Source organism: Epinephelus fuscoguttatus, linkage group LG16 (genome assembly GCF_011397635.1).
Source record: "Epinephelus fuscoguttatus linkage group LG16, E.fuscoguttatus.final_Chr_v1".
Lineage (NCBI taxonomy): Eukaryota > Metazoa > Chordata > Actinopteri > Perciformes > Serranidae > Epinephelus > Epinephelus fuscoguttatus.
This window is the reverse complement of record NC_064767.1, coordinates 11,711,571-11,726,185: the sequence shown is the minus strand read 5'-3', so window position 1 is coordinate 11,726,185 and position 14,615 is coordinate 11,711,571. Positions and strand designations below refer to the sequence as shown.

Below are 14,615 nucleotides of genomic sequence, written 5' to 3'. Positions count from 1 at the left end.
CGTCACTTTCCCTCTCTTAGTCACATTTCATTTCCTAAAACAGCTGGAGTAAATAGTGTATCTGTTGGGGACTATTTTCACCGGTGGATGAATCAACATTTGGGACTCTTGTGAGTATTTGTGGCAGCAGGACGGTGTATGTGGGATTGAGTCGAAATAAACTACAGTGTGGGCGTTCATGGTGATGAAGGAACATGTCACCCAGTGCAACAGTGCGGCTTAAACCAAACAAAAACAACTTGTCAGCTGACAGAAAACAAAACATCCACCTGAATATCGCTCAGTATTCCTCCACCTCCATGTACACGCTGTGAATGTGACGCTGAGGGAGCAGCAGATTGGGACTGATTCATCCTCGTCCTCACATTAATCCCACTGCTTCAGTCCTCCTCCCTCAACCTGCTGCTCTGAACCTCTGAGGAAACAATTAACCGCAGAGCACAGAGGCATGATGGGAAGCATCCAGAACCTCCACCGCCATAAGAGCCACCAGTGCCAGAAATCACAGTGTAATTCCAGTTGAGCGAGTGTGTCAGCTGTCACACTGACAGCAGATTATCACCACATGGCACCACACACTGAGATGGAGATATTTTCTCCAACAAAGCTCAGGGTTTTTGTGTTGTCGTGTGTGTGTGTGTGTGTGTGTGTGTGTGGGCTTGTGTTTATATCCGTCACTGGGTATTAACATATCTGTAGTGAAAGCAGATTTATGTGTGTGAATGTGTGTCTAACAGGATTTTCTCCTCCTCACACACACAGATTTACAGTGAATCTGAGGCAGATGGAGAGGTTTTGGATTATTTTAAATCAACAAAATAAACGTCTTATTTTCCTGCCAAAAATGCAATGAATGAATGAATGAATGAGTAAGTCTTGTGCACTACATACCTCTCAGTCAGTCACCTTACTAACAAATGGAGAGCATCCATCCAAGAAATCATGTAGTCTGAGGGTGCTTTCACACCTAACCTGTTTGGTTTGGTCAAAACAAACTCAGGTCTGTTTGTGCTGTTAGTACGGTTCAACGGGATGGTGTTAAAGCCGCCAGTCAAACCCTGGTGTGGACCAAACAACCCAACCGTGACCGCTCAAAAAGGTGGGTCTCTGTCTGCCTCCAAACGGACTCTGGAGTGGTTTGTTTGTGGTGTGAAAGAAAACCGCCACAGGATTTTATGACAGCAGATGTGATTTTACAACAGCTAAACCAACGATAAATCCATCTGCTAATATTCATTAGTGCAAGACTTTTACTTACAGTGTGGTGTTATTAAGTTATAGATCTGAATACTTTGTCCTCCACTGACCGTAACAGTGGATAGAAACGCGTTAATTCACATTTTCTTCTGCAGATTCAGAATCAGTTTGTCGATTCAGCGTTTAACTTCAGACATCTCAGTAGTTTCCAGTGTTTCCTGTGACTTCAGAACTTTTATAAATGAATGATTGACGTGTTGTCCGACTGTGTGGACCCGTCTCTTCTGGTCGACGTGTGACGTTTGCTGACCAGTAAAATCTGTCACACTATAAACAGCTGTGGTTTGTTTCCAACATGGCAGCATGATGATGTCATGGAATACCACGAACCACAGAGAGAGACAGAGGGGAAGCTCCTCGTCAGCTGTTCCTGAATGACTGAGACTGCTGCATGTGTGTGTGTGTGTGTGTGTGTGTGTGTGTGTGTGTGTGTGTGTGTGTGTGTGTGTGTGGACAGCTGCTGGGTGTCATTGTGTCAGTTCAGCCAAAAGTCACTGACCAGATAATTTGGTCTGATCTGATCTGATTTCTTCATTATCAAAGATCTAATCAATCCTGTACCACTCTGATATGAATGTTCACTGCTTCAGTTATGCGTTTGCAGTAGTGCTGCAGTCACAGTAACTTAAGTAGTTATGTTAGTACATTAGTAAAAGGTATGTGTTGATTGTAGGAGGAACACAGGGGACACGTTCACACAGTCGTATCAGAGTTCCTTCATTTTCAGGCTGGTTTTGTGGATTTGGAGCTAAATGTTGTGCCTGGGGCACGTCGTGTATTAATGATACTCGTTACCTGGAGAGGTTGGAAAAAGGTATACGTTTCTTCCCTGTTCCAAAACCAAAATGAAACCCTGAAAAGTGTAGGGTTAGCTAGCTAGCTACTGAAGATATAGCCTACTGAATGTATACACGTGCTGCTTTTGCTTTTTAATGATTATAACGGTGAAACAAAGGCCGACCCTGCTGTACAGGAACCAGTGAAGGGAAGCAGGGAAACTTTGCTCATATTCAACCAGCTGTGTGCCATTGCAGTGTGTGCAGAGATAAGGAGATCCCTGCCAGTCTGGGTACTAGCCAAACACCATTCATCTGCACACACTGCGATGCCACACAGCTGGTTCAGTATCAGCAAAGTTTCCCTTTATATTCATTGTCTTGTGTGGCGATCAGCAGTGATGTGGTGGTTCACTTTTACACTGTGATCTGTAGCCTATAGTTCGGCTTTAGCTTCTAACTATCTTTGTCTTTTTAACGTTTTGTTGCTGCTGAGTCAGTTTGACATCCTGGATATATCCTTCGAACACAGACTGTAGACCCCTCTGTCTGCTTCTCTCTGGAATCACTCTTTCATTTGTCCAAAAATATGATAATATTTCTTCAGGGAGTGCAGTTAGTTACAGTGTGGGCTCCATGCTTACTCCAACAGCTTGTCAGACCATCACAAAGGGGCGGGCTTAGCAAAAGGTCAACTGGTCCTCACAAAATCAATTCAGTAAAATAAAAACTGTATTTGGTGTGCTTCAAGCTGTTTTTGTTTCACTAATTTGCAGTAGGTACACGACATTGTGGACCCATCAGACACAGTAGAGACAACTGTGCTCCCTCGAAACATACTGATTGCACATGAAAAGAAAAGTTCTGCCATTTTGTCTTCTTAAAAGTGTGCTGAATTAACTATTAGCAGCTCCTGTTTGCAGTGTACTCATGGATGTTCAGATCACTGGATTACTCTGATACCACAGCAAACTTTAAAACATGAAGATTCTCAAGGAAGTTCTGCAGAGACAACAGTGTCCATCAACAGCATGATAAAATATCAAGTGTTTTTATTGAGCGAAATCAAAAGAAAATAAGTTCACAGTGAACATTTTGCAGATGTTCTGAAGTGAGTGGGTTTACAGTGAATTAATAAACAACTGCACCTCCACTTTCTTTTCTCTCTTCAAAGCTTTTCCAGTAATAAATATCAATGCTCTACAAACCTTGAAATATATTTCCATGTACCCTGTTCAATCTCCGTTCCTCCCTCACTGAAGGACGGCTGATCACACACTCAAACATCACAAACCTTCTGTCACACAGAGAGGAGGCTTTCATACAGGGAACCTGCAGCTCTGCTCTTCATCCTCTGAGACGTTCGTCTCACAGATCAAAACATTGATTTAAAGGGGTGACTGTATTTTTTGAGTTGAACCCAGTTTTCCAAGTTAAGTGACTAATGTGGACAACAGCTTTTAAAATTGTCAAGTTACAAGTCAAACAGGGAGCAGAAACACAGTCAGGATAATGTGTCAGTGGTGTCATCTGCTCAGCGACTTCCCAATGTATCTCATTAAAGTCTCACAGTTCATTTTGCATCTTCCAATTTCTTTATCAATCCTCACCATTATGAAAAAGCTGGAAAATGTGCAGCTCTTCGTCCCAATCAACATCAAACTTCCACCCTCTGCACGCAAACATCTTTTATGGGGCTCCTGCAGACAGCAGCTGGTTACAGGCACACAGGGCTGAATCCTGACAACAGCAGGGAGATTCAAAATGTGACGGACGAGCAAACAGAAAATAAATTCCTCTGTTAGCCAGAGCAGCTCACAGAATGAGCCTCAACACCTGAATTACCAACAAGCAGCAAACAAACAGAGGTCGAAGGTCAAGGATCACAGCATCCTGACAACACATGCAGCAGATTCAAAGCGGACAGTTAAAGGAGTGTTTCTCTCCCTCTGTGTCTCTGACTCTATTCAGAGAGTCGAGGCTGTGAAACCAACACCAGCTCCAGTTTTAGGCCTCTGGCTCTGCTTTCGACCTCCCTGACAAATTGTGGCAGCCGTCACGCCCTGCAGGCCTCAGCCTGACAGGCTTCACATGTGCTTCTGAATCATTCACAAACGATCATCAAAACCATCCTCATGCAACAGGAAAGAGGCGGAAACTGGCAACCAACATGAAGCAGGAAGCAGATGACAGAAAACAAACAGCAAAGCAGAATTAAAGGATGATTCCACTGTTCCTCCAAAGGATACCATATTTATTTGATGTAGTTGCATGTGTTTTCTGTCCTTCGGTGCAGCCATTGGCTTCCATTCATTTAAATAAACCATAAAAATCAACTTCTGAAGTTGGAACTGAAATGACATAATTGTCATTAAAAACTTTTACAAAAATATCAACAAATCTCCTTATCAAATAATTTATGTCTGAAACTGACTCTTTAACATATATATTTTTAAAGCACTTAAAAGTGTTTGAAAGGTGGTATACAAACAAAACTTCCTTAATCGAACCTTGGCCGCTGCAGCCTATTGGGCGCACACGCCACCAGGTGAGCTAGAGGTCGCCCCGGGGGGCATTTTATTTTGATAGAGGACAGAAGTGAGATGACAGGAAATGAGGACATGCAACAAAAGTCAGCAGCAGAACACCAACCAGGGACGTCGCAATTACACCATCAGCTAATAAAAGAGAGAGATGACTGGTTGCTATGTACATGCAAACAGAGATCAAAATCTCATGTCGGGTGTTCGTGGCGAACGGGAAACAACAGGATCGACAGGCAGGCAATCCAGGCACTCCGAAAAAATACAGAAAAATATTATAGTGGCTAAATCGCTAAAAGAACCAACATGTTTCGACCACTACAGGTCTTCGTCAGGGCTTTCAAATTGTTTCGAAAGCCCTGACGAAGACCTGCAGTGGTCGTCCTGGCTTTCTATATATTCTCAGAGTGCCTGGATTACAGGATCAGCTGCTTGAACCATTTGGCCACCAGGATGCCCCGCCTCCATCTTTTCTGTCTCAACTCTTAGTTCTCTAAGTGTTGAGACAGTAATCTAACTTTTACTTCTATTAGAAACAGAAACATTTTTGTTGTTCTGAAGATAGAACTTCAGGACTCAGTTAGGGACAGAAAAACTTGATAAACAGACTTTTTTTTACACTGTTTAAGATTTGAAAGCACTTGACGAAGTTAGAAACATGATGATACTCAGTGGAAAAATCTCCATACTCGATCATAAGTTGGTTAAATGTGCATCAAATACCACCAGGACTTGCTGACTTTTACAAAAGAGACACACGTCCTTCAACCAAACACAGACAGCAGACACAGCAAGTGTACGTGCCGATGGATGTGTTGCAGGTGAGATGAAAAAGTGTTTAATAAATCCATCTCTTACCCTAGAGATAGTCAGCGGCATGTTGAAGTCCTTCCCCCCCTGCAGCCTGAAGCCCCAGGGGCCGGGGCCGGGCAGCGACACAGTGTAGGTGCTCATTCTTCCAGACGACTAAATGATCCTCCGAAATGGACGACGGCGATTAAACCAAATTTGAAAATTTAAAAAACCCCACAGCTGCTGGAGGAATGGGAGGAAGGGCCTGCGCCGAGTAGCCTCTGAAAGAAGACAAAGATATGAGACAGGTGAAATGATGAAGACACAAACCTGAAGATGAAAGTTTAAAATGTGCGAAACACACGAACCAAAACTGTGAGAGAAAGAAAAAGCTGAGAGAGGAGACAGAAGAGGACTTGCCTGCTCAGAGGAGCTGAAGTGACAGCCTAAGAATAGCCAGAGATAGCATTGTGGGGGGTGGAGGGGTGGAGGGGTGAGGCGGGGTGAGGCAGGGTGAGGCAGGGGGGGTTGAAGGAAAGGAGGGGGGGTGGACTTATATGGTGTGAAAGGGGACACCCGGTATGCCAGGCTCGCCGTGATTCACCGGAGCTAATATAGACCCAGCAGATACTTCTAGACTCCCTCACCCCCTGCCTCCCTCCCTCACCCCCTCATCCCGTTACGCCCAGGGTCTCCCTCGGACCCAATCAGGGGCGATGCCAGGAAACGTCTCATTATCTTCGTGGTGATAAAAGCCGAAACTGAAAGGCCACGAGTTAAGTGGCTCCGATAGCTGAAAGGTCAGCAGCAGATGAGTTGTTACAGCGAGGCTGCAGGTTTAAATCCCTCCATATGTCACTGCTGGAGTGCCTTACAGCAGGGGATCAAACCTCAAACTGCTCCTCCGGATCTGCCGGTCACCAAACAGTTTGACTGAGCTGTTTTATCTTTTTCTAGATTTATATTATTACCTCTGCTGCAACAAACAATTTGCAGATTCTTCTTTGAATCATTTTGTGTATATAACTTCATGTAGGTATGAAAAAAGGTCAAGATGACAGAGCATGTATTTTCCGTCCAACAGTCCAAGCCTAAGGCCCAGAAACACCAAACTGACATAATGAACTTGCCTGTGTCTCGGTCAAAAAGTTGCACTTGAACACACCACTAAGTCTACGGTCAATGGTCAACCAGCACATACATTCTGCGACTGCATGAGAGGTAATAACTCTCCACACCAGCAGGCAGCAGTCGTCTGTATTTGTCAGTCTTTTTTCCCATTGTCCAACGAGATGATTTGATAGGAGGGCCTTCTGTGGTGGTCACGACAACAAGTTTACAGTTGGTAAACAATGGAGGAGAAACTAGTGGTAGCAGTTGCTGGATACCCAGAGCTATACGACCCGACGATAGACAACAGGTTGCCAAACTGCCCCTGAGTCATCCTAAAATATGCCTGGAAACAGCCATCATGGAGGAGAAGCTCCTGGACCAACAGGTGGTACTCCCCATGATCCAACCTCTATTTTAGGGTCTCATGTACCCACACAGATCTCTGTTTCCCTGTGCCCAACAAACTATTTACTGACAGCCTCTCAGACTCAACCAGAGCTACAGCAAGTACCCTCTGCCTCAACATTTTAGGAACTACATACTGATTACTGTAAAAACAAAACAAAGAGAGAGACTGATTACACAGGAAGGTTAGACGTGATGGGGTGGTTGCCTGGCAACAATAAAAAGGCGCAGCAAGCATTTTTGTCACTAGTGGCATTTGATCGGGGCCTTACCGTGCACTAGTGAACAAAAACACAAACAATTACATAACAGTTTCTGCTGAAGAGCTCAATGGCTTAAGAAATAATCATCTTAACTAATATAACAAGTTTGTGTTGATTTCACTCCCTGAGATCACTGAGCTGAACAGCCAATCAAAGTGATTTCATTCATCAACGCGCTCTGACACCAATTCAACATGATGATGATGAATCGTTCGAAAAACAGCCAACAAGGGCCGACTGGTGCCAACACTGCGGGGCACACCGCAGAAACTCAAGCGACAGATGCTAACCCTGCATTAAGTGACCAAACTGTCAATGTGTTGGTCTGTCTCTCGATACTGTCTGACTTCCTGTCTGTGGCTCTCAGCTCCAAGCCTGTTGGTTCCTACTGAAAACGTAAATCTTTAAAAACAAATTTAAAGTTTACCTGTTTAAAGTTTACTGTCAAACAAACAGAAGGAAACAGTACATTTGTTTGGAACTATTTTCAGCGCTGGATTAATCCACATTTGGGGTGAGTAAGTACTAGTGAGTATTTGTGGCAGCAGGGCGGCGTATGAGGGATTGAGTCCAAATAAACTGGTGATGAAGGAACATGTCAGGCTGTGCAGCAGGGTGTCTCATTGATACGGCTGCCCCCTAATAGTCAACCAAACATTCGTCGACCAAAGGTCATTAGTCGGAAAGATTTCATTTGTTGCTTAGTCGCAGAAAAAAAAAACCAACAAACATGAAACTCTATTAGGAGCTGCGCCTTTTCAAGGCAGCCCTATACGTTGATGTGTTTTAATAGTTTTTGGATACAGTGGAGCTTCATGGCACAGAGGAAGAAGATATATCAGGCTCTGACACACACACACACACACACACACACACACACACACACAGTACCTGTTAGTATATACAGTCACTGCTGGTTTGAGTCCGAACATGAAGATGTGAAATATCACCAGGCTTATTCTTTAACTCTAAGTCTGAGTGTTTGACCTGTATCACAGTATTTCCTGATGATGAATAAAAGTGCTGACAGCAGTCACACTGGAAACAGCTTCTGTCTGCACAGTGACACATGTATGTCGAGGTAATGGGCTTTTATTTTGGCAGGTGTGAACAACAGGTGAGAATTCCCTGACATAAGTGCACACACACACACACACACACACACACACACACACACACACACACACACACACACACACACACACAGCTGTCAGCATGTGTGAGGTTCATGTAATGGCAGAAACACTTCTCTGTTATATAATTTTTACCCATAAAACTACACTACCCATAACCCCTTGTGTTTTCCAGTTGGATTTAGCCTTCATAACTGTCCTGTGTCCTTGTGTTTTGTTCATGTTTTTTTTCTATTTCTAAACTGAAACTTGGAAGATTTTTGCTTGTTTCCCTCCAGGCATAAAAAGTTTTTTAGGTATGCCCTTTAAACATGTGCAAACTGCTGTAAGGTGTCCGAATGGATGTAATTATGAGTTATAAGTTATAAATATCTGTCTATTTAGCTGCTAAATGCTCCACTAAGTTCACAGCTAGTCTCTAACTGTACCTGTCTGCTGTTTGCTGCTGAGCAGGAAGTGTTCAGTGGCTTTTTACAGCTTTGTCTCTGAAAGCAATGCTATGAGAGCGGCGAGTGAAGTCGGACAAATAAATAACAAGCTTTTGTCAAGTTGCAACAACATGGCTGCTTCACACACATCTTCCCCTGTTGAAGGAACATCTCTATGACTCGAGGTCGGCCTTGCAGCCTTAGTGGGTTTATTAAAGATACAACTTACAACCTCACATACTGGAACAATGAGACAGCCGCGCAGAACAGTTCACCAAACATTCTTATACTCCTCTTCAGATAGACATCATACCTAACTTTCTGTGTGTGTGTGTGTGTGTGTGTGTGTGTGTGTGTGTGTGTGTGTGTGTGTGTGTGTGTGATTTGTAAATTGTTTGCAACATTCTGCTCTTGTCACTCTGCCCCAGTGAAGGTTGTTCAATCTACGTAAACATGTTTTGCTCCTAACCTGACCTTAACTGTCAGACATTTCTGGACCTTTTCACCACCACACGCCCAGCAGCACAGAAGATCTATACAATCAGCAGTTTCAAGATGAGTGTCACCAATTCAGTATCTGACAAATGTCTCCCCTTCTGTTTCTGAGATATGATGTTGAATAATGGCCAGAAAAGTGTTTTTGCAGAACATTATGATGTCCTAGTGAAGTTGACGTTTGACCTTTGACCTTTTGGATCTGTCTGCTTGGACTGGTCAGGCACTCTCTGCGTCTCTGCACCGTATTTGTAGCCAGGGAATGACTGTCACAGAGAATGGCGGCACTTTTTCCGATGAAACATCACCAATAAAAGCTTCTAAACACAACCGGACATGTTCCAGCAGGAATACGATACAAAAGCAGGCAGAAATTCACAACATCTGCAACCAAGATTACACGTTTCTCTAGTGTTAGCATGTAGCTTCATGTAGCAGTGTAGGCTATGTATTGGAAACACTTGCAGCAGAGGGCTTGGAGCAAATGACCATGTAAAGAAATCTGTCGAACTATGACGTCATCTTGTAGCCAATGTTTACCGCATTATTTAAAACTTTGAGTCCACCTCTGCAGCCTGACTTTAGTAAACAGGTGTCACTGGGGGGCTGGAAATAAATCTAATGATATTAACATGTTAAAGTATTTTGTTCTAGTTCATAGTTCTTAACTATCTTTCTGTTCATGTATGTGACATGTCTGTAGGAGGGCACTCAGCTCCTCTGCAGTGACTGACAGGCTGATCCCAGAGCAGCCTGATCTGCTCAGCCTGTTATATCACCGGCTAAGTTTAGACGTCTTTGTCACAGAGAGGAATCTGATGGAGAGAAAACGTCCCAGGGGGCAACAGACCAACACATGCTTCTAAAATGATTTTAGGTTTAAATAAGTTGCTTAAAGTTGCGTTCACATTCAGTGTTACTCACCAACACAACTACACAATAAATAAATCTATTTTAATTTATTTAGGTTATGTTATACTTCTACTCCACGACATTTCAGAGGCAAAGCAGCAGCGAGTACTGGTGGAAAATCTTAGCTAGTGTCCAAGACAAGTTTCTGGAGAGGAAAAAAAAAAAAAAAAATCAGCATTCAGCGTACGTTATGACCATGCAGCAACAGTGATTATGTATTTACTTTCACTGCCAAAGGGAGGAGACAAACATTCCGCACTCCCGTTTTAGTTGAGTGATTAAAGGTGCTTTCACACCTGCACTGTTTGGTTCGGTTCAATCAAACTCAAGTTTGTTTGCCCCCTAAGTGCAGTTTGTTTGGGCAGGTGTGAACACAGCAATCACACTCAGGTGCGCACCAAAACAACCAGACTGAGACCTTCTTGAAGAGGTGGTCTCGGTTCAGTTGCAAACGAACTCTGGTGCAGTTCGTTTGTGGTGAGAACGTGTTCCGACCTGGATGTGAACCAACTGCAGTCACATGACACATTGTTTGGGTTAAACATGAGCATGTTACAGTCCTGGAGGATTATTAATGTGCACCTCCTCCTGTACTGCCTTAATATGCACATTCAGCACATCCAATGCATCAAAACATTGTTTTCTAGTTGGAGCCGCGCCTCGTTTTCAAACTGTATGGTTTGACTAAAATGAACAATGACAGCAATATAGTCCACGATGAGCAGCGCTAAAATCAACCTGCGTAGTTGTCCCTCCATTGTGACATTAGAAAGCGTCACATTTATCTTGCAAGTGTACTCCTCTTCAACGTTTGGTTTACTTCCTGGATTTTTCCCACATGGAAATTCTGACCAATCAAGAGCAGCTTTCTCGCACAACGCATTTGATCTGGTCCGCTTGTAAATGCTGCCGTGAGAACATGAACCAACTCTAGGCAATTATGAAACTTTGTAACAAAATTAGTCCCTGATTCAGACCAAAGCAAGACGACTCTACGTCTGAAAGCTCCCTCAGACACTTCTTCCATCACTGCTCATACTAGTGTTCAAACTCTCCACAGGGTCCCTTTAATAGGTCAAAGTGATTTGCAGGGGTTTGATGAACTTGTTAATGAAGATTAAATATCATTCAACTAGTTGCAAACCTAATTTTATAACTTGTAATTTGACTTGCAGCAAAGAAAACTCTCCTCCAGGTGTAAGCAGCTATTTTAGTCTGTTTTGTTACTGAGGCACATTTGAAGAGGAGGAGGAAGAGGAAGAACAAATGCATGAAAACTTCCTGCGTATAACTTGAGAATATATTCAGAATTCCACACAACATCATGTTTTCATGAAAGCTAAAAACATGGCTTAAACATAAAACACAGGTCAGATTCCTGCTCCTCAGAGGATGAACTCTGTACACCTCAGTGACCCTATGATCTTTCCTCTAACGCTACACTCAGGGCAAACTTAACATCTTTACCTCCACTGCTGATAAGACTCTAAGAATATAAAAATCATCTTTATGTTGTTCTTTCAGTGTAAAGCTTTGATGCTGTGGCTGTAATGAACACTCCAGCCTGTAGGGGGCGTTAGTGGAGATTAAGACTCTGAATATTGTTTTCAGTTCACGACATTTCGGAGATTCAAGTTTAGAAAACAAACTGAGTCAACTCGATGGCACGATGTGAGTCACTGCTCATAGAGAGCTCTGAGCCGAGGCAAAACCATCCACAGATATATGAGCTGGGTGTTAAAGCGCGCATGTGTGTGTGTATGTGTGTGTGTGTGTGTGTGTGAGGAAAGGGGAGGGGGTGTGTGATAGAGGATCTCTCTCAGCATTAACGACACATAACTGACCTCAGAGCACTTGTGAATACTTTGTCATTTTAAACAGCTTCTTAATTGAGCCGTCTTGTTAAGTCAAAGGTCAGTTCAGGTCAATACCAACACACACAAACAGGAGTGTGTGTGTGTGTGTGTGTGTTATATTCATCAGTGGTGGAGGAAATATGTCCTGCATTGAAAATGTTACTTCAGTAAAAGTATGTGTGTTTCCTTGCAACCCTGTCTCCTTAAGAGGACGTTACTAAACTGCTGCTCCTGTTGTGGCAACAAACTCTTTAGAAGGTTGAGAAGGTTGACGACCACTGCGTTGCCTGTGTATGTGACGTGGTGTATAAAACTTGTGCTGTCTCTCATTTGCTGTAATGTGTTTATGGCTGCAGCCGCTGTGGAGTTTATATTGATTTACTCTGATGTTGATTCAATAAAAAGTGGCAGGTTATTTTATGCATGCAGATTAAGGCCCATCACGTCCTAACACTAACCTTCCCGTGTAATCAATCTACCATTTTTATTCTTTAATTTCACAGGAATCAGTATGTAGTTCCTGACATGTTGAGGCAGAGGGTACTTGCTGTAGCTCTGGTTGAGTCTGAGAGGCTGTCAGTAAATAGTTTGTTGGGCACAGGGAAACAGAGATCTGTGTGGGTACATGAGACCCTAAAATAGAGGGTAGATCATGGGGAGTACCACCTGTTGGTCCAGGAGCTTTGCATCCACGATGGCTGTTTCCAGGCATATTTTAGGATGACTCAGGGGCAGTTTGACAACCTGCTGTCTATAGCTCTGGGTATCCAGCTACTGCTACCACCAGTTATCTCCTCCATTGTTTACCAAGTGTAAACCTGTAGTCGTGACCACCACAGAAGGCCCGCCTCTTAAATTGTCCAATTGGGAAAAAAAGATGACATGGGGCTCTCAGCAGAAGTTTTTTCAACTCAGGGAGTTCAGAGCGCTCCGGCAAAAACGCCAGGCACCTTGAGCGCAGAAATGTGAGGAAAACACGAGCAAAAAGCTTCATTCTCATTAAAAACAATCCAAAAAGGCACCTCCAGCTGCTAAAACGCTTTCTGTGTGATCGAGGCCTAATATCGCTCTTTGCACCACAGACTTTTTATTTATCGTTAATCATTTTTGTCTCTTTTCAGGTTAACCAGGCTCAGCTGACTGATAATCATTTGTATGTACAGGCTGCTTAGTGCTGTCTAGAAATGTAATTTACTGTTGGTTTGGACACAAGGGATCATGTTGCTGATGTTGTTCCACTGGTGTGTATGTTGACATTTAATGCAATTTATTATGTAGCATAAAAATGTAACGCAGTAACATGTACTCAGGGTACATTTTGATCGTCCTAATTTTGTTGTACTAATATAAAGTAAATTATTTTTACAGAAGTATTTCTATTTTTACTTGAGTATATCTTCTTTATAGTAACAGTACTTTTATTTTATAATCGTACTCTAGTATTTTTCCACCCCTGCTTAAAAGCTAATGAACACACCCAACTCAAGATACAGGATCATCCGAGCAGCACTTGAACGCAGCACAGGTACCATTTGATTCCTGAATGAAGACACTTGTGCTCACCTTGTATCTCAGGTGCTCCGCAGACAGACACCGCCCACCTGCTCCTTGCTGCTTCCCGCACTCTGCTCCGCCCAGCAGGGCCGCTCCGTGCTCTGAACCCAGCGAACACCCTGAAAGTCAAACACACCGAGTATGAGACACTTTAAACCCGCTGGGTTTCATCTCAGGCCTGGACACTAACACACAGCTTCAGCGGGGGAAAGTTGGTGCTGGGACCCGGGCTGAGGGAGCTGTGAGCCGGGCAGGAGCTGCCACTTGTTGCCGGCTGATGATGATGATGATGATGATGAAGGGATTAGAGAGCAGGGGCACGCGAGCTCAAACAGGTGTGAAACTGTCTGAAAAGTAGATGATACCTGTTGCTGCTGCTTGTGTCCTTGCAGCTCCGTGAACCGTCACACACCGACCGGGACAGCCTGCGGTGATCCAGGGATCCGGCTCCGGTGCCCGGCCGGGGCAGAGAGCAGGAGGGAGGCCGAGGGGAGGAGGAGGAGGAGGAAGGGGGGTGTTAACGGTGGATTTTCATTAGCAGGGTTTTCATTTAAAGAGGCAGGAGTCAGACACACTGCGGTGTAGACAGGTAAATAAACAAAATAAATACACTGTAAAATAAACGAATTATTCTTGACTTACAGTTATGAATTCGGGATGTTTAAGAATTATTAGTTAGCTAAATAAATACAAATTAATAAAAGCCAGTTTTTTTAATTTGCATTTTTTTTTTGTCCTTGGGGAAATTATTTTATTTTATTTTATTTTTTATTTTTTTAACGGCCCCCATGGTTTTAAATATTGGCCAGACTGTTGTGATGCCACTTTATGGTATTTGTAAACAGAAAGAAAAAATAAAAATCACAAACCATGTACTGTTATGTTTGTAATATGTTACTATAGCAACATATATTGGTTTGTTACCGTGAGTTTAGTAATATTACTAGTACTAGTAATATTTCCATGTATTTGTTCTTGATATTTGTCATTACAGTACTTGTATATTGTATATAAAATATATATCATAGATATATATTTTTTTAAATGAAATGTATATAGAATAACATTAAACATATAAATTGTGAATA

General features: G+C 43.0%; 1 protein-coding gene across 5 annotated transcripts in view; it reads right to left on the bottom strand.

The window, feature by feature from the left end:
- Positions 1-14,010, bottom strand: part of LOC125903658 (PDZ and LIM domain protein 7-like) — an 83,370-nt gene extending 69,360 nt beyond the window's left edge. For 3 of the 5 annotated variants that reach the window (XM_049600709.1, XM_049600712.1, XM_049600713.1), the window contains exons 1-3: positions 13,893-14,010; positions 13,537-13,646; positions 5,435-5,649 (exon numbers count right to left, since the gene is read on the bottom strand). In XM_049600709.1, the coding sequence (XP_049456666.1) occupies positions 5,435-5,530 (96 nt within the window). In that variant the 5' untranslated portion in view covers positions 5,531-5,649; positions 13,537-13,646; positions 13,893-14,010. Of the gene's footprint in view, positions 1-5,434; positions 5,650-5,736; positions 5,856-13,536; positions 13,647-13,892 lie in introns of those variants that run through there. The other 2 variants (XM_049600711.1, XM_049600710.1) reach the window with 2 other exon arrangements.
- Between the last annotated feature and the right edge of the window lie 605 nt (positions 14,011-14,615).